Below are 25,970 nucleotides of genomic sequence, written 5' to 3'. Positions count from 1 at the left end.
CCGTGGCATCATAGCTCATAGCAACCTCAAACGCTTAGGCTCAAGTGATTCTCTTGCTCAGCCTCTCGAGTGGCTGGGACTATTGGTACCCGCCACAACACCTGGCTATTTTTAGAGACAGGGTCTCACTCTAGCTCTGGCTGGTCTCGAACTTGTGAGCTCTGGTGATCTGCCCACCTTGGCCTCCCAGAGTGCTGGGATTACCGGCATGAGCCACCGCTCCCAGCCCCAATAATAGCTATTCTAACTGGTGTGAGAGAGTATTTCATTGTGGTTTTGATTTGTCTTTCCCTGATGACTAGTGATGTTGAGAACTTTTTCATATACTTGTTGGCCATTTGAATGTCTTCTTTTGAGGAATGTCTATCAGATCCTTTGCCCACTTTTTAATCAAATTATTATTATTTGCTGTTGAGTTGAATTCCATTTATATTCTGGGTATTAATCTCCTATTGGATGAATAGTTTGCCAACATTTTCTCCCATTGTATAGGTTGATTCTTCACTCTGTTGATTTTTTGCTTTGCTGCACAGAAGGTTTTAAGTTTAACATATTCCTATTTAGCTATTTTTGGTTTTGTTGCCTGTGATTTTAAAGTATTAGACATAAAATTTTTGTCTAGACCAATGTCCTGAAGTGTTTCCCCTACGTTTTCTTCCAGTATTCTTGCAATTTCAAGTCTTACATATCAGTCTTTAATCTATTTTGAGTTGATTTTTTCTATATGGTGAGAGACAGGGTCTAGCATCATTGTTCTGCATATGGTATCCAGTTTTCTCAGCACTGTTTATTAAAGAGGGTGCTCTTCCTCGTATGCTCTTGGCATCTTTGTCAAAAATCAGTTGGCTGTGATGTATTGGTTTCTTGGTTCTCTATTCTGTTCCATTGGCCTATGTGTCTGTTCTATACCAGTGCTATGCTGTTTTGGTTACTCCAGCTTTGTGATATATTTTGAAGTCAGGTAGTGTAATGCCTCCAGCTTTGTTCTTATTCTTGGTATTGCTTGGGCTATTCAGGGTCTTTGTGGTTCCCTTTATATTTTAGTGCTGTTTTTTCTATTCCTGTAGAATAGAATGCTGTTGGCATTTTGATAAGGATTACATTGAATCTATAAATTGCTTTGGATAATATTGTCATTTTAACAATATTAATTCCTCTAATCTATGAACATGGGATTGGTTTATGTCCTCTTCAATTTCTTTCATCAGAGTTTTGTAGTTTTCATTGTAGAAGTTTTTCATCTCTTTGGTTAAATTTATTTCTATATAGTTCTTTTTATATATATATGTTTTTATTATTTTATCTTATTTAAAAAAATTTTTTTGAGACAGAGTCTCACTCTGTCATCCTGGGTAGAGCGCCATGGCGTCATAGCTCACAGCAACCTCAAACTCTTGGACTCAAAAGATCCTCTTGCCTCAGTCTCCCAAGTAGCTAGGACTACAGGTATCCACCACCATGCCAGGTTAGTTTTTCTGTTTTTAGTAGAAAAGGGTCCCATTGTTGTTTAGGCTGTTCTGAAACGCCTGAGCTCAGGCGATCCACCCACTTTGACCTCCCAGAGTGTTAGGATTACAGGTATTAGCCACTGCACATGGCCAGTTCTTTTTTTATTTATTTATTTTTATAGCTATCATAAATGAAATGGCCTTCTTGGTTTCTTTTTCAGCTAGCTTGTTATTGGTATATAGAAACACTACTGATTTTTGTATGCTGATTTTGTATCCTGTAATGTTATTGAATTTGTTTATCCTAAAATAAATAAGGAGCTAGTGATGACTAAGCTGGGTTCAGTAGCTCACATCTGTAATCTTAGCCACTCTGGAGGCTGGGGCAGGAGCATTATTTGGGCCCAGAAGCTTGAGACCAAATCTGGGAGATAAAGTGAGACCCATCAAAAAATACATATACATGCATGTATATCTATACGTATATGACCAGATCACCTATAGGATGGACAATTTGATTTCCTCTCTCCCAATTTGATGCATTTTACTTTTTTCTTTTGCCTATTGCTCTGGCTAGGACTTCCAGAATGAGTGGTAAAAGTGGGCAGCCTTGTCCTTTTCCAGTTGTTAGAGAAAACATTTCAGCTTTCTTTCACTCAGTGTGATGTTAGCTATGGGTTTGTCATATATGACCTTTAGTGTGTTGAGAAATGTGAATGTTTCTTCTATGCCTAATTTGTTGAGAGCTTTTTTTTTTTTTTTTTGTAGAGACAGAGTTTCACTTTATTGCCCTCGGTAGAGTGCCGTGGCCTCACACAGCTCACAGCAACCTCCAACTCCTGGGCTTAAGCGATTCTCTTGCCTCAGCCTCCCGAGTAGCTGGGACTACAGGCGCCTGCCACAACGCCCGGCTATTTTTTGGTTGCAGTTTGGCCGGGGCCAGGTTTGAACCCACCACCCTCGGTATATGGGGCCGGCACCTTACCGACTGAGCCACAGGCGCTGCCCTGTTGAGACCTTTTTTTAATTAAGAAGGGATGCTGAATTTTATCAAATGCTTTTCTGCATATATTGAGATGATCATGGTTTTTGTCCTTCATCTACTGATGTAATATATCACATTTATTGATTTGCATATGTTGAACCATCCTTGCATCCTGGGGATAAACCTCACTTGATTGTGGCGTATTATCTTTTCAATGTATTGTTGGATTTGGTTTGCTAATATTTTGTTGAGTATTTTGTGTTCATATTGCAATAGAAAAAGAAAATTATGGGATATCAGCCCATAGTTTTCTTCTGTTGTGTCCTTATCTTTAGTAGCAGGGTAATAACTGGTCTCATAGGATGAATTAGGAAGATTTCCCTCTTCAATATTTTTTGGATTAGTTTGAGATAAATTGGTATTAGTTCTTTAAAAGTTTAGTAGAATTTAGTGGCAAAGCCATCTGGTCCTGGGCTTTTCTTTGTTGGGAGACTTCTTGTTAATATAATCCCAATACTTGTAATTGGTCTGTTCATGTTTTCTGTTTCTTCTTGGTTTAATTCTCATAGATTATATGTGTCTAGGAATTTATCCATATCCTCTAGGTTTTCCAAATTAGTGTCACATATTTGTTTATAATAGTCTCTAATGATCCTTTGCATTTCTGTAGTATCAACTGTAATGTCTCTACTTTGTCTCTAATTTTATTTATTTAGGTCTTCCTTTTTGTGTTAGTACAGCTAGTAGTATATTGATTTTGTTTATCTTTATAAAAAGACTAACTTATTTCCTTGATTCTTTGTATTTTTTAAAAATTTAGCCTCTATTTCATTTAGTTCTACTTTGATCATTATATCTTTCCTTCTACTAATTTTAGTTCTTGCTTTTCTAGTTTTATGAGACACATCATTGAATTGTTTATTGAAATTTTTTTAAATTTTTAATGTAGATGTTTATTGTTAAAAATTTACCTCTTAATACAGTTTTTACTGTATCTTATAGGTTTGGGTATATTATGTCTCCATTTTCATTTGTTTTAAGAATTTTTTTGGATTTCCTTCTTAATTTCCTTTGATCCAATGGCCATTCAATGTCCATGTATTTGTATAGTTTCCAATATTCTTCTTGTTATTGATTTCTAGTTTTATTCCATTGTGATTTGAGAAGATACTTGATATTATTCTGATTTCCAAAAAAAATTTTGAGACTTGTTTTGTGGCCTACCATATATATGGTCTATTCTGGAAATGTGCTGATGAGAAGAATGTGTATTCTATAACTGTTCGAAAAAATGTTCTGTACATGCCTACCCTGTTTCCCCGAAAATCTTATTTTAAGGTGTGCTTCCAAAGATGCGCTAGGTCTTATTTTCAGGGGACATCTTATCTTTCCTGTAAGTAGGTCTTATTTTTGGAGGATGTCTTATTTTTGAGGAAACAGGGTATTAGGTCCATTTAGTATACAGTGCAGATTAAATCTCATGTTTCTTTGTTAATTTTCTGTCTATGTGATCTGACCGGTGCTTAAAGTGGGTTGTTAAAGCCCCGAACTATTATTGATTTGGAGTCTCTGTCTCTCTTTAGTGCTAATATTTTCTCTATATATCTGATCGCTTTGGTGTTGGGTGTGTACGTATTTCCAATTGTTATATCCATTTGCTGAACTGATCCCTCTGTCATTATATAATGACCTTATTTATTTTTATGTTTTTTTGACTTAAAATTTATTTTGTCTGACATATGTATAGCAACTCCTGCATGCTTTTGGTTTTCATTTGTATGGAATATTTTTTTCCATCCCTTCACTTTGAGTCTATTTGTGTCTTTACAGGTGAAGTGAGACTTTTGTAGGCAGTAAACAGTTGGGTCTTGTTTATTTTTATTTTTATTTTTAATCTATTTGGCCAGTTTCTTTTAATAGAGCAATTTAAACCATGTAATTTTGAGGTTGTTATTCATAGGTGAGGACTTACTCTTGCTATTTGATAATTGTTTTCTAATTGTTTTGTATATACTTTGTTCTTTTCTTCCTCTTTTATTGTCCACCTTTACAATTTGATGGTTTTCTGTAGTAATAATTGTGATTCCTTTCTCTTTCTCATTTTTGTATCTCTTCTACAAGTGAGTTTTATACTTTCCTGTATTTCCATGATGGTAAACATTATCTTTCACTTCCAAATATAAGATTTCTTTGAGCATTTTTTGTAGGGCAAGTCTAGCAAGTCTGTCTTTTCTATGACATTTTTCACCTCTTCTTCTTCTGGAACTTCTAAAATTGAAATATTGGTTTGCCCTATGGTGTTCTGTATGTCACATAGGCTTTCTTCAATCTTTTAAAGTTAATTAATTCAATTTCTTGGTCTGGATTATTTCAAAAGACCTATCTTCAGAAATTCTTTCTTCTGATTATTGTTGAAGCTCTCAATTTTATTTTTTTTATTTCATCCATTGAATTCTTCAATTCCAGGATTTTTTGTTTTTTGTTTTTTTATATTTTTTTTGTTTTTTATGATATCTGTTTGTAGATATTATAGATATTGAATTGCTCATTCAGATCATAAATTATTTTCCTGATGAAAAATAAATTTTCCTGATTTTTTGTACTGTCTATAATGTATTCTCTTGTACCTTATTGATACAATTTTACACAAGATAATTCTTTTGAATTTCTTTTTTTTAGCACTTCATAGAGTTCCTTTTCTCTGGGATCTGTTCCTGGAGAATTACTTTTTTCCCTTGAGGTGTCACATTTCCTTTCTTTTTCGTGTTTCTTGTGTCCTTACATTAATATTTGCACATCTAGTACAACAGCTGCTTCTTCCAATTTTATAGATTGGCTTTCTGGGGAAACAGTTTCTCCGTGTTGTATCTATAGTGTTGGTTGGATAGGGTGCTTTGGTTATGATTTGGAGTATGCACAGTAATGTAATCTCTTATATGGTTTTGTTTGTTTGTTTTGCTGTAATCAACATCAGTGGTGTCTGCAAGTGTTTAAGTGGCATAGGCTATGGTTGTTAAGTGGAGGCTGTGGCAAAGCTTTGCTGGGGATAGAGATGTAGGACGGCCTGGTCCTTGGGCCCCTGAGTAGCATATGTGAGCACTAGTGCACTAGTTAGGCTTGTCCTTGGATCCCTGGCTACTATCCATGGGCACCAGTGTCGTTAGTGGGGGACCCAGGCAGGACAGGCCTTGGGCCCTCAGGCAGTATGCATGGGTGCCATTGATGGCAGTAGTGGTGGTAGAACAGTCAATATGCCCCTGGGTGGTGCTCTTGGGTGGACAGGAGCAATGGCAGACTGTGTGGGCCAGTCATGGGGTCTCTGTAAGGTACTCATGGGCACTAGTGGCAGTGGCAATGGGCAGGGTGGACACATTCTCAGGTCCCTGGATGGTGCACACAGGTCCTAGCAATGGCAAGCAGGGTAGGCTGGTCCTCAGGCTCCCTGAGGGCATACACAGGTGTGTGACAGTCCTGCTGCTAGACGGGGCAGGGTTGTTGTCAGTGGTCCCAGGCAGGCAGCTCTTAGGCTCTGGGAGTTCAGGCTTTGGCTCCCTTTGTGGAGGAGGCTGCCCAGGGAGTGCACTGCACCACCTGTTACCTGGGGTGAAAAACTCTGTGTGAGTTAGAGTCCTGGGGACTTGGCCATACTGCTAGGTCCAGCTGTTGTCATCACTCTGCAGCTTTCTGGGTGAACATGGGGGGATGAAAGTGGGTTTTTAAGGATGTGGAGATGCAGGGGACTTTTGGCCCCAGAGCAGGATGCAGTTGGGTGGAGGCTGAGGGGCTCTTCTGTGGCTAGTGTTGCAGGCATGTATGGTAGGAATATGGACCACTGGGGATCTCCTATTTACCTTTTTCCAATAATGGGGAATCCCTCCAGGCTCTGAGCTGTTTTGGGCCAGGGTGGCTGCTTTACTTCCCCCTCCTTTGCCTGAAAGGGTCCATGTAACTGCTCAGCTGAATTCCAGCATTCTCTCTTAGATGTGTTGTTAAAGTTTTATCATGAGATTGCAGCAATTCAGTCAAAATCGTATTGATCCACTTATAGTTCCAGTTTTCTTGCTGTTTTCACCATATCTATAGTTACTTCGCCCAGTGAAATCTTGGACCCCTCAAAGTCATCCATAAGGTTGGAAACATCTTCCAAACTTCTGTTAATGTTGATGTTTTGACCTTATCCCATAAATCACAAATGTTTATGAAGAACCCTTTCCAGAAGGTTTTCAATTTACTTTGCTCAAATCCAGCAGAGAAATCACTATTTGTGGACACTATAGCTTTATGAAATGTATTTCTTAAACAATAAGAGCTGTAAATAGAAATTATTTCTTAATCTGTGGGCTGAAGGATGGATGTCCTGTTAGTAGGCATGAAAAAACATGAATATCTTTGCATATCTTCATCAGAGCTCTTGGGTGACCAACTGCAGTAACGAGCGGTCATATTTTGATAGTTTGAAAGGAATCTTTTTTTTTTCTTTCTGACAAGTAATCTCAACAATGGGCTTAAAACATTCAGTAAACTGTGTTTTACTGTGAACACATGTGCTGCCATCCATGCTTTGCTATTCCATTCATAGAGCACAGGCAGAGTAGATTTAGCATAATTCTTAAAGGCCCTAGAATTTGTGGAATGGTGAATGAGCATTGGCTTTAAGTTAAAATCAACATCTGCATTAGCCCCCTGTAAGAATATCTATATGTCCTTTAAAGCTTTGAAGCTATGAAAGTCCTAGATGGCATCTTCTTCCAACATAAGCCTTTGTTGCCACTACTGAAAACTTGTTGTTTAGTATAGCCACCTTCATCAATGATCTTAGCTAAATGTTCAGGATAACCTGCTCCAGTTTCTACATCAGTATTTGCTGCCTCACCTTGCACTTTCATGTTGTGGAGATGACTCTTTTCCTCAAACCTCAAAAACCAACCTTTGCCGACTTTAGACTTTTCTTCTGCAGTTTCCTTACTTCTCTTAGCCTTCAGAGAATTGAAGAGAGTTAGGGCCTTGCTCTGGATTAGGCTTTGGCTTATGGGAATGTTGTGGCTAATTTGATCTTCTATTCAGAGCAGTCAAACTTTCTTCATATCAGCAATAAGGCTGTTTTGCTTTCTTATCATTTGTATGTTCATTGGAGTAGCACTTTTAATTTCCTTCAAGAACTTTTCCTTTGCATTCACAACTGGCTTTAACTGTTTGGTGCAAGAGGCCTAGCTTTTACCCTGTCTTGACTTTGGACATACCTTCCTTGTGGACCTTAACTATTCTGGCTTTCAATTTAAAGGGACAGACATGTTACTCTTTTACTTTTTTTTTTTTTTTATTAAATCATAGCTGTGTACATCAATATGATCATGGGGCACCATACACTTGTTTCATAGAATATTTGACACATTTTCATCTCATTAGTTGACATGTACCCTTGTAAGATGCACCACAGGTGTGATCCTTTCAATCCCCCTCCCTCTACCGCCCTCCCCCCTCCCTCCCCATGCTTTCCCCCTTCCCCCGTTCTTAGGTTGTAACTTGGTTATAGCTTTCATGTGAAGGTCCTAAGTTAGTTTCATAGTAGGGGTGAATACATTGGATAATTTTTCTTCCATTCTTGAGACACTTTACTGAGAAGAACATGTTCCAGCTCCATCCATGTAAACATGAAAGAGGTAAAGTCTCCATCTTTCTTCAAGGCTGCATAGTATTCCATGGTGTACATATACCACAATTTGTTAATCCATTCGTGGATCGATGGGCACTTGGGTTTTTTACATGACTTAGCAATTATGAATAGGGCTGCAATAAAGATTCTGGTACAAATATCTTTGTTATGATGTGGTTTTTGGTCTTCTGGGTATATGCCCAGCAGAGGAATTACAGGATTGAATGGCAGATCTATTTTTAGATCTCTAAGTGTTCTCCATATATCTTTCCAAAAGGAATGTATTAGTTTGCATTCCCACCAGCAGTGCAAAAGTGTTCCCTTTTCTCCACATCCACGCCAACATCTCTGGTCTTGAGATTTTGTGATATAGGCTAGTCTCACTGGAGTTAGATGATATCTCAAAGTAGTTTTGATTTGCATTTCTCTGATGATTAAAGATGATGAGCATTTTTTCATATGTCTGAAGGCCGCTCGCCTGTCTTTTTCGGAGAAGTTTCTTTTCAATTCTCTTGCCCAGCCTGTGATGGTATCCCTTGTTCTTTTCTTGCTAATGCGTTTGAGTTCTCTGTGGATTCTGGTTATTAAACCTTTGTCAGAGACATAACCTGCAAATATCTTCTCCCATTCTGTGGGCTGTTTGCTTGCTTTACTTACTGTGTTCTTGGCTATGCAGAAGCTTTTTAGTTTGATCAATTCCCAAAAGTGTATTTTTGAAGCTGCTTCAATCGCCCGGGGGGTCCTTCTCATAAAAAACTCACCCAACCCAATTTCTTCAAGGGTTTTCCCTGCACTCTCTTCTAGTATTTTTATAGTTTCATGTCTTAAGTTTAGGTCTTTAATCCAGTAAGAGTCTATCTTGGTTAGTGGTGAAAGGTGTGGATCCAGTTTCAGTCTTCTACAGGTTGCCAGCCAGTTCACCCAGCACCATTTGTTAAATAGGGAATCTTTTCCCCACTGGATGTTTTTAATTGGCTTGTCAAAGATTAAATAACGGTAAGTAGCTGGGTTCATCTCTTGGTCCTCTATTCTGTTCTAGACATCTACTTCTCTGTTTTTGTGCCAATACCATGCTGTTTTGATCACTATCTTTTTGTAGTATAGTCTGAGGTCTGGTAGCGTAATTCCTCCTGCTTTGTTTTTATTTTTGAGTAATGTCTTGGCTATTCAAGGTTTTTTCTGATTCCATATAAAATGAAGTATTGTTTTTTCAAGATCTTTAAAGTATGACAGTGGAACTTTAATAGGGATTGTGTTGAAGGTATATATTGCTTTGGGTAGTATGGACATTTTAACAATGTTGATTCTTCCCAGCCATGAGCATGGTATGTTTTTCCATTTATTAACATTCTTGGCTATCTCTTTTCTTAGAGTTTCATAGTTCTCTTAATATAGATCTTTCACATCCTTTGTTAGATAAACTCCCAAATATGACTCTTTTACTTTAACACTTATAGACCATTGTAGGGTTATTAATTGGCTTAATTTCAATAATTTTATTCTCTTTCAGAGAACATGGGAGACTAAGGAGAGAAGAGAGATGGGGAACATCTGGTTGGTGGTACAGTAGGAACACACACATTTTTTAAGTTTGCTGTCTTATATGAGTGTGGCACTTCAAAACAATTACAATAGGAACATCAAGGATCACTGATAATAGATCACCATAATAGAAATGATAATAATGAAAAGGTCTGAAATATCATGAAAATTACCAAAACATGACACAGAGACACAAAGTGAACACACGCTATTGGAAAAATGGCAACAAAAGACTTGCTCAATGACAAGTTGCCACAACTCTTCACTTTGTAAAAAATTCCGTATCTTGGGCAGCGCCCGTAGCTCAGTGGGTAGGGCTCCAGCCACATACACCAAGGCTGGCAGGTTTGAACCTGGCCCAGGCCAGATAAACAACAATGAAACAATGAAACAATGAAACTGCAACAAAAAAATAGCCATGGTGGGTACCTGTAGTCCTAGCTCCTTGGGAGGCTGAGGCAAGAGAATTGCTTAAGTGCAAGAGTTTGAGGTTGCTGTGAGCTGTGACAACATGGCACTCTATCTAGGGCAACAGCTTGAGACTCTGTCTCAAAAAAAAAAAAAAAGCCATACCTATGTAGCACAATAAAGTGAAGTGCAATAAAATTAGGTATGCCTTGACCAGAGAAGAGCAATTAAAATTTGAAATTAAATATACAATCCCATTTACATTAGTACCCAAACAAAAATAGATATAAATCTCACAAATTATGTACATGTATATGAGAAAATCTATAAAACTCTAATGAAAGATAATTGAGAAAATCAAGAAAGATTTAAATAAATGTAGAGATATTCCATGTCCACGGACTGGAAGACTCCGTATTATGAAGATGTTAGCTGTCCCCTAACAGGCACAATGTAAGAATTTATGATACGCTTCCTGGGTGACAACTACAACTTGGACTCTATCTAATAAACACAAATGATGTAACATAATCATCTGTACACTCATATTAAGCTGGAAGGAAAAAAAAGATGTTAGTACTTCCCAACTTGATCTGTACATGCAATGTAATCCCCATCAAAATCCTTGCAAGTTATTTTGTGGATATCAAGAAACTAATTCTAAAGCTTGTATGTATGGGGAGGCAAAAGGCCAAGAAGAGCCAACACAACATTGAAGAACAAAGTTGGAAGACTGACTTCAAGGCTTACTGTAAAGCTATAGCAATCAACACGTGGTGACATGGGTGAAATAAAAGACCAATGGATCAATGTAACAGAAGGAGCCCAGAAATAGGCCCACCCAAATACAGACAACTGATCTGTGACAAACATTCAAAAGTGACTAATGGAGAGAAGGTAATCTTTTTGCACATGGTGCTGGGACACCTTTCACAAAAATTTACTCAAAAGAAATCATAGACCTAAACGTAAAATGTAAGACCATAAAACTTCTAGAATATAACCAGAAAAAACCCAGGTAACCTTGTGCGTGGCAATGAGTTTTTTGATACAAGAATAAAAGGATGATCCATGAGAGAAAAAAAAAAAAAAACTGGTAAGCTAGATATCATTAAAATTTAAAACTTATGCTTGGCAAAAGCTAATGTCAAGAAAACGAAAAGATAAGCCACAGACTAAGAAAATATTTACAAAACACATATCTGATAACTTGTACCCAAAATATACAAAGAACTCTTAAAACTCAACAATAAGAAAACAAACAATCTATTTAAAATATGGGCAAGAGATTTGAACAGACACCTCTCCAAAAATATATGTGAGTATACAGATGGCAAATAAACACATGAAAAGATACTCAACATCATATGTCATTGGGGAATTGCAAATTAAAACAACAATTAGATACCACTATACATCTATTAGAATGGCTAAAATCCAAAACATTGGCAATGCCAAATGTTGGCAAGGATGTGAAGCAACAGGAACTGTCTTTCATTATTGGTGGGAATGCAAATAGTACAGCCACTCTGGAAGACAGTGTGGCAGATCCTCACAAAATGAAACGTCTCTCGTCATGTATGATCAGCCCTTGCACTCCTAGGTACTTATCCAAAAGGTTTGAAAACTTATGTCTGCACAAAAACCTACACACAAAGGCATATAGCAGACTTATTCATAATTGCCACAACTTGGAAGCTGAAGCAACCAGGATACCTTTCCATGGGTGAATGGATAAAGAAATTGGTACATCCATGAAATAGAATATTACTCAGTGAGAAAAAGAAATGAGCTGTCAAGCCATGAAAATATACTGAGGAACTTTAAATGCACATTGCTAAATGAAAGAATCCAGTCTGAAAAGGCTACATATTGTGTGATTCCACCTATATAACTTTCTGGAAAAGGAATAACTATGGATCAAGCCCTTTGCCAAGCCTTAGCAAAGCATAGAGGTGATTTAGGCCAGAGAATGGTGGCCTATAATGGTGGGTACATGACATTATACATTTGGCAAAGCCCCTAGAACTGTACAACACAAACAGTGAACTGTCTTGTAAACTATGGATTTTGGTGAAGAATAACGTGTGAGGTCTGGTCCACCATTTCAGCAAATGTACTAGACAATGCTAGATTAATATATGGAAAGTGTGGGGGTAGGAGTGAGGAGCATGTCAGAACTCTCTGTACTTTTGTTAAATTTGTCTGTAAACCTAAAATTACTCTGTAAAATAAATAAACATTTTTTTAAAAATGACATACGTTATCCTTTCTGAAGAGTAGGTATAAGGTATATGTATAACTTGAAGAATAATCATCAGAACTTTCAGGCCCACGGTGCCTTTTTTTTTTAAAGCAATTCTCTTGCCTCAGCCTTCCGAGTAGCTGGGAGTACAGGCACCTGTCACATGCCCGGCAATTTTTGTTGTTGCTGTTGCAGTTGTCATTGTTGTTTTAGCTGGCCTAGGCTGGGTTCGAACTTGGCAGCCTCGGTGTATGTGGCTGGCACCCTACCCACTGAGCTATGAGTGCCACCAGTGTGCCTTTCTTGATGGTACCAACACGCTTACCAAGAAGGTAACCACAATCTTGAATTCTGTATTAACAATTGCCTTATTCTTCTTTTTTAAAAGTTTTTACTTACCTATGTACATGTCCTTGCATGCTATTTTGTTTAGTTTCTCCACTGCTTGAATTTTAAGTATGTGGAAAAATATTTTGGGTATTCAGATGAGACTTGCTGTTTTTGATCATTGCTGCATTGTTGAGATACATCCAGGCTGATGTGTCCAGCTGTGGATCACTCATTTTTGCAGCTGTATAGCCTTCCTTTGTTTGAAAATACCATCCTGTGCATACCCATTCACACATTCTGCTCCTGAGAGACATCTGGGATTCTCACTATTTTTGGCTGTTATGGACAGTGCTGCTGTGGCACCCATACTCGAGTATCCTTGGGCACTTGAGTGAGATTTTCTCTAGGGATGCGCTAGTGGAATTACCCCATGTCCTCCCAGCACTTGTTAATGGGACAAGCTGCTTACTCTCTGAATGCACAGCCATTGCCTGAGTGTCCTTCCCACTCCTCCACCTGCTCCCACCAAGCCTTCCCTAACCCCCTGAGGCTAGATGCATGCCCCTCCCCAGGCTCCACAGCACCCCGTGGCCTCCCACTAGCACACCTTGCCTGGGGAGTCAGTTAGCCACTGACTGCTCCCTCTCCTCTATTGTTCTGAGGGGTTCTTGAAGGCAGGGTCACATCTTTTTTACAACTGCCTCTTGAGTCCAGCACAGGGCCTGATGTATACATAGCTGGTTCACCCTAGGCATTTGTTAAATTTTGTTGAATAAATGAGAATGAGGGTGGAATCAGTCTGGGCATGTGAGGAGGGTGAGGGGTGCTGAGCCACAGCTGGAGTCTTGGCAGTGGCATGAAGGCTGTGGGGTTGGGCTGTAGGGTTACATCAAATGGTCGGCCTGCTCCAGGGGTGCTGGGTGCAGCCCCTGAAAGGGGAAAGAAATGGTGAAACCAGCACTCAAGGCCTCTGTCCCCCTTGTTGGGTGGGGCAGCCGCACGGCTGAAAGCAGACTGCCCTGGTTGGAACCCAGGCTCTGCCACTCACTGGCTGAGTGACCTGGATGAATCACTGAAGCTCTCTATGCCTCAGTTTCCCCATCTATAAAATGGGAACAATAAGCTACCCCATAATTATTATACAGATTACATTAAATAAGTTCATACTTGTACAGCAGCATAGAACAGTACCTGGAACGTGACAAGTGCTATATAAATATTTATGACCTAGAAATGAACATGGATGTGGAGCTGGGCTGCCCCAGTGGGACTCCAGGCTTTTCATTCCCCTGACACTCAATGCCCTCTCCCAGGGACAATCTCTTCCATCATGGGCTCTTCCTGTTACCTACTCTCCAGCCCTCTGTTCTGCTTAATTACGTCCACCTGCTACCATAACCTATAAGGATCTGAGTAACTGTCCTCATGTGTCTGTGTGTTTAGTCCACTCCCCCGCTAGCCTGTAGGGCCATGAGACTGAGCACCATGGCTGCCATCATCATCTTTGTCTTCCCATAGAAGATGCCCTGGAGAGGTCTGGCAGGTGTGGGCAGAGCTGTGTCCAGCAGGGATGAACAGTGCTGAGTGCTGAATCCTGGGAAGAGCAGGGCAGAGCAGGTGCTCACCTCTGCAGAGCCAGGGAACACTGGGACACATCTCCACAGGAGGTTACATAGTACTGACACGTAAGTCCCTGACTTGGTAGAGAAGATTCCAGAATGGGGTATGGTACAACCAAAAGCTTGCAAGTGTGACACAGGACAAGGTCTGTGCATGGAAACCTAAGGTGCTCAGAGTCCAGAGCAGAGAAGGGTGTCTGAGGTAGGTATGGGGAGGAGGGGAGAAGCACATAGTTCCTTGATTACCTCTCCCCTAAACCCAGGCTTCCCGGTGAGGAGTCTTGGAAGAAAACAGCCCCTTGAAGGAGGCTTCAGGACACCTCGGCCCCTGGGCATACCGCTCTACCTCCTCACCCCATGTCTGACACAGGAAGGTTTGCCAGATACCAAATGACAGTTCAGTGCTCATTGGTGGAAAAGCGACAGTAAACAGGGGCATGGGTGGACAGATCAAAGGGTTCTGTTTCCACGGCAACGGAGCAACAGGCCAATTCTAAAATAAGAAAAGGAGGAGCCCACGAGAAAGGTTCAGGGAGAAATCTCAGCACACACCAAGGGAAACACAGGAACAGCACACTGGGACCTTGCCTGGGACAATCTGGGCCGCCCTGAGTGAGCTCTCCCCCTTTCCGGGTTCAGTTTCCTCATCTGCTCAGAAAGGCAAGTCCATGGCACCTCCGGGCTTTGCAGCTTGAGATCCACTGCCCTGGAAGGTCTGGAATGTGCTAAGGTTGTATGGCGGACGGTGACGGACAGCAGCAGTGCTTGTTACGGAACAGAAGCGAGAAAGGGAAGATCGGCGACAGCAAGCCATCAGTTACATGCATCGAACTGTACGGGTTTGGCTCCTCCATTTCCAGAGCCTGCTGACTCAGGCTGACTCCAGCCCTGCCAGCCTCTCCTCTCCACAGCCTTGGAGGCCCCTTGTGCACACTGGGCCCCCACCTTCACCTGGGGTGGACAAAAGGTCAGGAGAGCTCATACAACGGCAAAGGGCTGTCCAGTGTTGAAAGGCAGGGTAAGGTCATAGGTGAGAGGTTAGCTGGTGGGGTGCCACTAAGCTTCTAGGTAACCTGGGTAAGTTATACAACCTCTCTGGCTTTCTGTTCCTCATTAGTAAAATGAGGTTAATGACAGCATCTACTTCCTAGAGTTGTCATGAGAATCAAATGCGCTAACACATAATGCCAGCTGTCATCATCACCACTCTTATCATCATTATTGCTTGTTATTATCACCCTATCATCATTACCCTGGGCTCTGCCTAGCCCAGGGGCCTCGTTAGCCCAGGATAGCTCTTCCTAGTGGTGATGTCCTGCCTGGATTTCTAAATTCTGGGGGTGGGTGGGAAATTCTCCCGTGATGGAGGAGGCAGGTGGTCTGTAGCCCACTGCACATGGTCATGGTGACTAGATGTCACCTACCCTCTGGTAGCAGCCTGTCTACTCGAGAGGACTTGGTTCCTGCCCCTCAGCTCAAGGCACAGCCAGTGTCAGGTCCATCCTCTTTGCTAGTTCTGGGTGTCTGGAGTCCTGCTTCCTTCCAGGATGTATGTGGAAGGTGGCAAGATGGAAGGACACGGTCTCAAATTTGTTTCCGGAATGGTACTCTCTGCCACTGCTCTGACCGCATAACTTCTTGCTGAGCTCAGTAAACCCTCTGTCTGTCTTGAGATAAATGAGGCTGAGCAGCTTATTTGCTAGAAAACCTTCTTATCTAGAAGGATAAAAACCTCTGTCCCTAATGCATAGGATTTCCAATTTAGTTTCAGAATTCACACTAAAGTAAGTCCACTAGACAATTTTCCCAATAAAGCAGTGAGAGAAATGGAGATACTCATTCTATCAGTAGAATTTACTGCACCATCTGTAAATCCTACCTAACAGCACACTCCGGGGCAGACCTGCTCCATCCAACAAAGAGGCATGTTTCACTGTTCAAAGATAAAGTCAACAGAACTACAACTTCCACAGGGACTCAAAGTCCTCTGATCTGGAGCATCCTGGTAAGACCAGGGTGAGTTCAAGGCAAGACTGGATGCAAGACAAATAAAATATATATTAACAGTACTTTTATGTATAGTTCTTTATTTTAACAAATATCTGATTATTTTAACAAGTTCTTTGTTTTAACATAGTATCTGGAAGGAGCTATCAGAATGTTTGTCCCCTAGGAACACTCTTTAGAGCAGGGGTCCTCAAACTACGGCCCACGGGCCACATGAGGCGGTGTGATTGTATTTGTTCCTGTTTTGTTTTTTTTACTTCAAAATAAGATATGTGCAGCGTGCATAGGAATTTGTTCATAGTTTGTTTTTTTTTAAACTATAGTCCAGCCCTCCAATGGTCTGAGGGACAGTGAACTGGCCCCCTGTTTAAAATGTTTGAGGACCCCTGCTTTAGAGGATTTACTTTAAAGGAGAGATAAAAATGCAACATCATTTCTCAAATGATGGATCATGGAAATGGGGGCTTCTACAATGTGTAAGAATATACTCCTTTAAACAGTCCAACATTTCCCCTTAATCCTGCATATATGAATATTAACTTCTTTCCTGACACCTTATATTTGGCCTTCCTGAAATAATATCTGTCTCACATGGAAAGAAATGGAACTAATGAGGTGCTCTCAAGGGGGCACAGGGCAGCCTGGCAGCCACACAGCCTCCCTGTCCTTGCATCTGGGAGCCCGCGCCCTGCAGGTGCTGGGGCTTACCTCCATGCTGTACCGCTCCACCGTCCTCCTCAGGGGGTCCACAGCCTGCCAGCAAATCAGGATGCACAGGTCTATCAGCAGCATGCCCCCCACTATCACGAGCAGCTTCTGGTCCTTGATGATCTGCAGAGAGGGAAGGCGTGAAGGGGAGCAGGTGTGAGGGGCAGTTTCCTGATGGAGACTGTCCATCACCCATAGGATAAATCCGGCCAAGCTCCCTTGCTAAACATTCAAGGCCTTTCACACAATTGGCCCAACCACTCAGCAAGTATACACGTGCACTTTGTTGAAGTTTGGCCACTCCTAGTCTCTGGAACAGCTGTGATTTTCACTCTCTGGGTCTTTGCAGGTGCTGGTTCTTTTGTCTACAACACCCTATTCTTTCTGTCTGGCAAACTTTTAATAATCCTTAAAGACCCTTAATTATCACTTCCTCCATGAAGTCCCCTCTAACTCCCATAGTACAACTAATTACTTTCCATAGCACTTTGTTGACACCCTCATCAGGAGTAACCATAGTAGTAACAATGAGAGTATAGCTAACCTTTAATGAACTTTGTGTCTTGTCTCTAGGTTGATGGTTTTACGAGTTGTCTCATTTAAGGCAGATACTGCTATCATCCCCATTTTACAGATGGTGAAACTGAGGCTTATGGGGGGTTAAGTAATTTGCTCAATGTAATAAAGCTACTAAGAGATGAAGTCCAGATTTAAACCAAGCTCCTCCTTTCTCCAGAGTTCACACCTTTGAACATTTTTAGTACCAACCAGATGCTATTTTAAGTTGTTACCTGTCTGTCTTCCTCTGTAAACTGGGGAGCCCCAGAAAGAAGGGAAACCTGCTTATTTATCTGTGTACCCTCAGCACCTAAAAGGACCTGGCATGCAGTAGATACTTAAAAGTCTGATAGACTGAATCAACATGAAAGAATATATAAAAGAAAAAGCACAATTCCTGTCCTTTTTTGCAGCCTGGGATAATTTTATTACACCATGAGATTCCTACCGACTTTCAATCATTTGACAGGGTTTGGCCTGGGGACAAATACAGCCCCATCAAAGCTGACCTGTATCTCACTTATTGTATGTTTGTTTACCGCCCCCCACATCCCAGTGCCCCAAATAAAAGCTAATGTGATGAAGTGGCTCTGGAAAAGACTCATGGAAAAATAAAACTAAGGCAGAAGCTTAAGAAATATCATCAGGTTGGGCTTTTAATGATTAAAATAATTTTTAAAGGAGACATAGAAACTCAAGAGGCCTTTGCTGCTGAATGTGAAAAGAACAAGAAGAAAGTGTTGCTGAGTTATGGTCAAAGAGATCAAATCTGCCAAAACCACTTTACCTGGGGGTAGGGCACTGGCAAAGCCCCTCTTTGAGATTTGCAAGAAGGATCTAGTGAACTGATGAAGCTTTGCAGAAACCTGGCTTAAGCCTCGCTCACTGGAGAACTAGCAACTCCCTGCTAACCTTGAGAAATTGGGGCAAAAGGCAGAAACATAGCACAGGACTTGGAGGACAGGCTGAACACTGGGCTATTTGAGCCTCCAGGCACTTGCCCAGCTGTGCCTGACCCCTGAAGGCTCTGCCCCCACCTTTCAGCAAACACACACCTGCCCCGATTTCAAGATTGAGCACAAGCAGCTTCTCCTCTGTGAATTCAGGCATGCCAAAGTCCTGATGGGGCACCATCTTAAAAGATGAGCACCAGAATTTCCCTCATATAAATGAGATAAAGTAAGGCTCTTCTAATTTTAAGGCTCAAATATGAAGTTTGTGGTGTTGTAGGGCAGTGGAATTGGGAAGGATTTGGAATCAAGTGGACCCGGTTAGAATGTTGGCTCCACACCTTGTTTTCTGTGTGATTCTAGACAAATCACTTTGTCTCTCTCATTCTAAATTTCTCATTTGTAAATGGATAGGGTAGGGGTAGAGGGAGATTGTGGAGGCCTATCTATTATTCTCAAGAATGGTAGAAAGAAAAAACACAGGTTTTGAGATTAGAAGACTTCATTCTAATTTCAGCTCTTATTAAATGCTATCTTGGGCAAATTGTTTAACCTTACTAGCCCTCAGTTTCTTTCTCTTTAGAGTGGGGCCAGTGATCCCTAAGTTGCATAGCTGGCATGAGAATAAAATGAGATGGTGTATGGAAAGCACTTAATATAGAGTCTGGCACAGAGAAGATGCTCAACAAATGGTGAGTGTGTGGTTACCATTGCTTAGGTTTTGACAATTAGTGACTGTGTGCTTATGTGTAGGCCAGAGTGACATCTAGGGGTGAAGTGTGATATTGCGCCTCAGCTCTACTAGACACAGGACTAATGACACAGACAGATCCATGGTGGGAAGACCCTGAGAATAAGAGAAGAACATGCGGAGAATCTCTTTTTGTCAACATTTCCATAGCCTGACACTTGATCAGTGCTTGTGACTGAATTGTGGATTAAGGCTAGGGTTATGAAATACATTTCACTTATTAATTCCAAAAATATTTCTTGAGTGCCTACTCTGAGTTCTAGGTACTGGGGATGCAATAGTGGAGAGAACATAAACATTATGCTTTCATGGAACATGCATTTTAGTTGGAAAGGCTAATAGTGAGTAATTAAACAAATACATCCATGCATATACAAAATGCAATGTCAAGGAGAGGTGATTTAAAATTATCTTAATTAATGAAAATGGAGGAAAGAAATGAGAAAACAGCATTGACCTGACCACACAATTCTGAGTACCAGAGAACCGTTGAAGGCAAGGCCCATCTGTTCTCACTTCAGCCTCCCTGACTTCCCTCCATCTCTTAAAACCTTTCTTCAAATCTTTCTGGCTTATGTCAGTGCTCATGATGCCATCACAAGCAGTCCTCTCTCTGAGGCCAGGAGGTTACTAGTGCTTCCTTCTCACTTAGCGATGGGTGGGAAGGCACCCTTCTGGTAATGATTAAGCAACTGGGTCTGGAATCAGGTCTAAGTTTGAAATTAACTAGTTGTGTGACCTTGGGTAAGTGCCCTAACCTGAGCCAATTTTCCCATCTAGAAGATGGAGACAATAACCACAGAAGCCACATTAGATTATTACCAGAGCCTAGCTTACAGTAACTGCTCAAAAGATGCCAGCTATTATTACTAAATATCACTTTATCTTGTTTCTTAGAGCAAGGATTAGCAAACTATGGATATGCCCCCCCCCACTGTTTGTATAAATACAATTTTATGAGAACATGGCCCAGCCCACTCATTTGCATAATTGTCTGTGCTTGCTTTCATTCTATAAAAGCAGAGCTGAGTAGCTGCAACACAGATGGAATGGCCTGTAAACTCACATATTTACTATCTGGGTCTTTACAAATAAGCTTGACTGACCCCTAGTTTAGAGGAAAAGATATTTCTTTATTTCTTGAAAAAACTTCAGATTTTTTGACTGATTCAGACTGGTCTGCTGTTGGGCCAATTCATTGCTTCAGGGCACATCATTCACAGAGAGTACAGCAAAGCTGGTGCCCCTGGGGCTTGGCCCTGCCCTTCTTCCCTCACTCAGACGGCTGGTGTTTCAGGGTAGCTGCTAAATGCCCCTCTTGGCATTGTCCTTATGCTGAGCTGAGAGGATGTCCTCAGATGCTTTTGCTGGTCATGCTATTGTCTGCACAGTGCCAAGTCACATTTGTAGTAAACTCCCCCTTGTCCTCAAAAACCATCTGCCCCCAGAACAGAAGGTCCCATCTCTGAATTACTGCTCTCGTTTCAACATTCAATATGGTCCTGGTTAGGAAGCAGAATAAAGACTGCAGGAAGGCTTCTTAATTTAAGATTTTACAATTGGTCTTTAGAAAAACAAAACAAAACAGTAACATGCTATAAAAACACCAAATTTGGAAGTCTTAAGTCACCACATGTCAATACTTTTTTCTATAGAGTTTTTTTCCTTTAACATCTTTAAAAATGTAGCCATCTGGGAGAAAGTTTGTGTATGTGTGTTTGGGGAGGGCAAACCATTGTGGGTGGAGGGAGGAGGAGGTGGGAGCTTAAGAAAGAAAAAGATAAAAAGATTGCATTGGAAAAAGGCACATGGTTGCATCTGCAAATTTATGTAAATCTAGTATATCTGTCAGTAAAAAAAAAAAAAAAAAAAATTAAGGAGCCCACTAAAAAAAGTCTAAACCTTTTTTGTTTGTTTAGAGACAGAGTCTTACTCTATCGCCCAGGCTAGAACCTTGAACTCTTGGCTCTAGGGGTCCTCCTGCCTCAGCATTCCAAGTAGCTAAGAGTACAGATGTGCACATCACCCCCAGTTAATTAAAAATATATTTTTTTAGAGATGGGGTCTTGTTATATTGCCCAGGCTGGTCTTAAACTCCTAGGCTCAAGCAACCTTCCCTCCTTGGCCTCATGCAGACCTGGGATTATAGGCATGAGCCACTGAGCCCAGCCTCAAACTTCTCAAAAACAATCCAAATAAAACAAGTCCACAAAAGCTCAAATATTGTATGATTCGACTTCTCTGAGCTTCTCAGAGGAGTCAAATTCATAGAGACAGAAAGGAGAATCACAGTGGCCAGGGCTGGGGGGAGGGAAGGAGGATGGAGAATTGGTGTTTAGTGGGCACAGAGTTTCACCTTTGGAAGATGAAAACATTTGCAGATGGATGGTGGTGACGGCTGCCTAATGTAAATGAACAATATGAACTGCCAAAGGCTTTGAGTACAAGATGTGGCATTAATTTTGTTGTGAAAACGATAAAGGCTAGAAGAATATACTATTCCAGTGTTAGGAACTCTTTGGGGTTGCTCTAGGCTTTTTAGTTATTCCAGGAGCAGGTTTGTGGTGCTGTGGCTAGGTGTCATTTATCAAGCAAATTAGGCAGGGTAGGTGGAGAAGAGAAATTTATCCTTTACCCAGAGCATGCATGAACTCAATCAGGGACCTGGATTATTTGAAAGGGTTGTGGCCATTGCAATTCAAAACTGGGTTTTTCTTCATTGTTCTAGGTGTTTATATAACCAAGGTTAGTTTTTATTGTTGTTTTGTTTTATTGTGGTAAAATACACATAACATAAACTTTGTTGCTTTAACCATTATCACAGCTCAGTGGCATTAACTGAATGGAGGTGACAGTGATCCCCCCTACATGTGACTCTGCTGACATTCTGGCTGTCATCCCCCTTTCCATCCCTGTGACACCCTTTATGTCATCCCGCCTCTGATCCTAACACCCTCCTCACCAACCTAGTCATTCTTCTCTGGTCTAAACCCCTGACGACACAACTGCCATCCCTGACACTGCCCTCTGCCTCTACCCCATTTTATCCCCTACTGACATCATCACCCTTAAAAAACTAGGAATAAAGGTTAAAAAAGCTTTAAAAATTTTAAAAAGTAAGAAGAAATAAATGTAAAAAAAGTTTTAAAAAGTTAAACAGCAAATTAGAAAAGAAGTTTAAAAAAAAAAGGTTTAAAAAAAAGAGCCAGGCATGGTAGCTCAAGCCTGGAATTTCAGCACATTGGGAGGCTGAGGCAGAAGGATGGCTTGAGTCCAGAGGTTCAAGACAACCCTGGACAGTATAGTGAGACTCCATTTCTATAAAAAATAGAAAAATTAGCCAAGTGTGGTGGCAAGCACCTGTAGTCCCTGCTACTCGGAAGGCCGAGATAGGAGGATGGTTTAAGCCCAGGTTAAACCGAAGTTAACAGTGAGCTATGATGACACCACTGTATTCCAGCCTGGGCAACAGAGCAAGAACCTGTCTCTAAATAAATACATAAATACATAAATAAATAAATGTTAAAGGAAGGGTGGGGTTTGTTTCTCAGACAAGCCCCTTCCCCTGATGCCTGGGCATACCACAAGCCAAATACTCAGAGTTTGCCCAGACCCTCCGGAGTGTAGTGGGCCCCGCCCCCCACTCTGGCAGTGCAGCCAGAATGAGCAGAGGTCTGGTCTCTGGAGACCACATCACTTCACACCCCACATGGAGCCTGCGGACAACTGAAATAAAGTTTTCCCTGATGCGTTGTGTTGATTGTGGGCAATTGGAGTGTTCCTGCTCAGCAATCACATGAGCAACAGAACATAAAGGCTGGTTCTTTATTACAGATGCCAAAATGGGTGAATCACATATTAACACAAAGGAATCAACACTGAGATTCTTCCAGATTAGGATTCAGTTGTCATAAATGGCAGAGCATCTCTTTATAACCAGACTCACAGGGCAGGAAGGCCCCAGAAGTCACCTCAAACAGTGCCTGTCCAACTTTGGCTTGCTTTAGCCTGTTGTAGCCCAGAGGGCTCCACCCCAGGATTCTGGTTCCTCAGGGCCAGGATGGAGCTGAGAATTTGCATTTCTAACAGCTCCCAGGCCCACATTCCAAGTAGCCCTGATCTAGCTAGACCAGAGGCCTTCAACTCCAGCTGTATGTATATTAACGTCACCTGGAAAAGTCTACAAGCTACTGATGCTCAGCCTGGGGGGGCCCCAGAGATTTGGTTTCATCTGGCCTGAGCTGGGCTGCTTTTTGTAGTTTTCAAAAGCTCTCATGGGACTGTAATGTGTAGCAGGGCTGAGAACCGGGGAGCTGTCAGAAATGGTGCTGTGGAGCAGGAGAAGAGGGCCCTCCAGGCAAGCACCAGGATGGGGTGGCAGAGCCGGCTCTTTCTTCCTTTAAAATGAAGCCTGTGGTTTTCCCGAGGTGCTCTGGGTGAGGGGCAGGAGGCAGAGGAGCAGGACACACCCCCGTCATCTAAGGGTGCAGGGGTCTGCAGTTTCTGACACAGCCCTGGCAGTGGGGAGGGGGGAGTAGAGGGAAGAAAGGCACGCCCACAGAATCACAGCTCAGGAGACAATACCATGTCTGTAAGGAAAGATAATAGAGGCCCAGAAAGAAGAAGAGCCTTGTCTAAGGTCACAGTGGCTGGCCAGGGGCCAAGCAGGGACTAGCACCCCAAGTTCCTATTTTACCTGCTGGCCCACTGGTGCCAGGTAACCAGGTGGCAAAACACAAGCTCCAGTGAAGAAAAGGAACAAAAGGTTCCATGTTCCAAAGAGGATGAGCCCATCGTGCAAGGTCTGCAGAAGAGGTGCCTGTTAGCAGCTTATGCCCCCTCAGGGCTTTAGAAAGTGTGTGTGTGTGTGTGTGTGGCAGGAGTGGGGGTCGAATGGAGGAGGGGAGTTTTGGAAAGAGGTGTTATGTTACTACGAGACCCCTCACCTAGGAGAGGAAAGGGTGGGGTAGATGCTTTCTTCTCAAATCGAGCGAGACGCCTTGGCTTCCAACATTAAGGAGACCACTGATGGCTCCAGGGGGACCCAGCAGCCTGAGGGACCCTGTGGACTGATGTCTGACTCCTGCCTGAGAAGCCTAAAGAGGAATGCTGGCTTGTTCAGCTGCTCTGAGGATGGAACAAAAGAGGGACACTGCTACTGTGGGACCAGCTCTCAGCCCTCGAGTGTGTAGGAGCAAAGGATGCAGTGTCTGATGTGGGGCATGGGGGAGGGAACGCTGCGGTGGCTCTGCCCAAGACCCTCCATGAGCTGCAGGGTGGGGTGACCCCAGGGCTGGGGAGCCAAAGGACACTCAGTGGTAGAGGAAGAAGCTACAAGTGGCTAACTGGGGAAGCACTTCCCCCGTGGAAAGGCACTGCAGGAGAGAAAGTCCAGGTAACAGGAGACTCACAGGAGCACCCAGGACCGTCTAAAGGGCCCACTTAAATCCCTGTCAGACCCAGCAAGCCCAGGGCCAGCTCTGAGCAAGTAAGGTCTTTCCTGACCAAGTCTGGTGGGGTGGACACCCTGGTCCACAGGATGATGGGGAAAGCTCAGGCTGGCCAGGGAGAGAGGTCTCTAGCCTGCACCCTTCTCCTAAGGTGGGTGGCTGCCTGCCACGGGCCTGAGCTGGAGAGGAGGAAGCTGTGTCACCGAGCACAGTGGGAAGTTTTGAATATTATTATGGACTGCACACATCAGGTATTGACCAGCAATATCAAAGTCACAATCAGGATTGACCACATATCAAAGTCATAAGACTTGCCCTAAATTTTTATTTGGGAGCAAGGGAAGAACTAGCACTGCTGAAAGAATGAAAAAGGACAGTGGTGGACAAAGTTCCCCTAGACTGCACCCTGACGGTCAGCTCAGTCACCCAACCACACGGATGCCAAGTGTTTCCCCCAGGTGAAGGCTGAGCTCCTTCCTCTAAGGGCCTCTTTGAAAATGGAATCACTATATTAGCTCCTAGCCCCATGCCAGTCCCCTCTTGTAAGGGCTCCCATGGCCCATGAGTTAAAGTTCAGATTCCTTAATGTGCTCCTGCCTTCCCTTCCAGCCTCTTTCTGTCCCCACGAACTCTGTGCTGTGCCGTGGCTACCCCTGGTCATTTCAGCTGGTGACCACCCAGCTCCTATGTCCAGCTCTGTGCGTACTGTTCCTTTAACAAGGTTAGTGGTGGCCCCATGCTCTTTGCCTGCCTTCCAGCCACTCCCCATCCAGGTCCCAGCATAGGTGGCCCTTCTGCCATGAAGTCTTCCCTGAGTGCTTCCTGCCCCAGCATCCCCTATTTGTCCCCAAACAGCCTTGACACCATGAGTCGTAAATGCTTTGTTAACTATCTGATTTCCCCAGTAGACTGACGTGGCAGAAAATGAGGGTTGTGTTTAATTAAACTTCCAGCAAATAGCTCAGCTTCTGGCATATATTTGCTAAATAAATGCTGAGTGAACATCACCAACACCCTGAAACAGAGGACAGTGATTACCTTCTTCTTCATTTTCACATTTTTGAAGATGGCGTGAACCCTCCAAGTCTTTGCAAACATTGCCCCAAAGGCGGTTGTGTAGCCCACGGTGAGAATCCAGGTCCTGACCTAGAGGCCGCAAGAAAACAGAGGCATTAACCCCTAAAGGTGGACGGACCTCATCGGATATGAGACCACCTCCATAGCAGGAGTCTGGATGAAGAGGATGGACACTCTTCTCTGCACGTTGTTGAGTTTCACTGGCATTCTTCAATCTTATTCTCATTCCATAGATGTTT

At 42.3% G+C, this 25,970-nt stretch overlaps 1 protein-coding gene across 1 annotated transcript in view; it reads right to left on the bottom strand.

Annotated features, from left to right (window-relative positions):
* Positions 1–25,970, bottom strand: part of GABBR2 (gamma-aminobutyric acid type B receptor subunit 2) — a 396,872-nt gene that overhangs the window by 56,658 nt on the left and 314,244 nt on the right. The window contains exons 12-13 of the mRNA XM_053572972.1: positions 25,693–25,800; positions 16,946–17,068 (exon numbers count right to left, since the gene is read on the bottom strand). Of these exons, the coding sequence (XP_053428947.1) occupies positions 16,946–17,068; positions 25,693–25,800 (231 nt within the window). The remainder of the gene's footprint in view (positions 1–16,945; positions 17,069–25,692; positions 25,801–25,970) is intronic.

The sequence above is a fragment of the Nycticebus coucang genome, chromosome 2, assembly GCF_027406575.1.
Source record: "Nycticebus coucang isolate mNycCou1 chromosome 2, mNycCou1.pri, whole genome shotgun sequence".
Lineage (NCBI taxonomy): Eukaryota > Metazoa > Chordata > Mammalia > Primates > Lorisidae > Nycticebus > Nycticebus coucang.
This window is presented reverse-complemented; position numbering and strand designations above follow the sequence as displayed.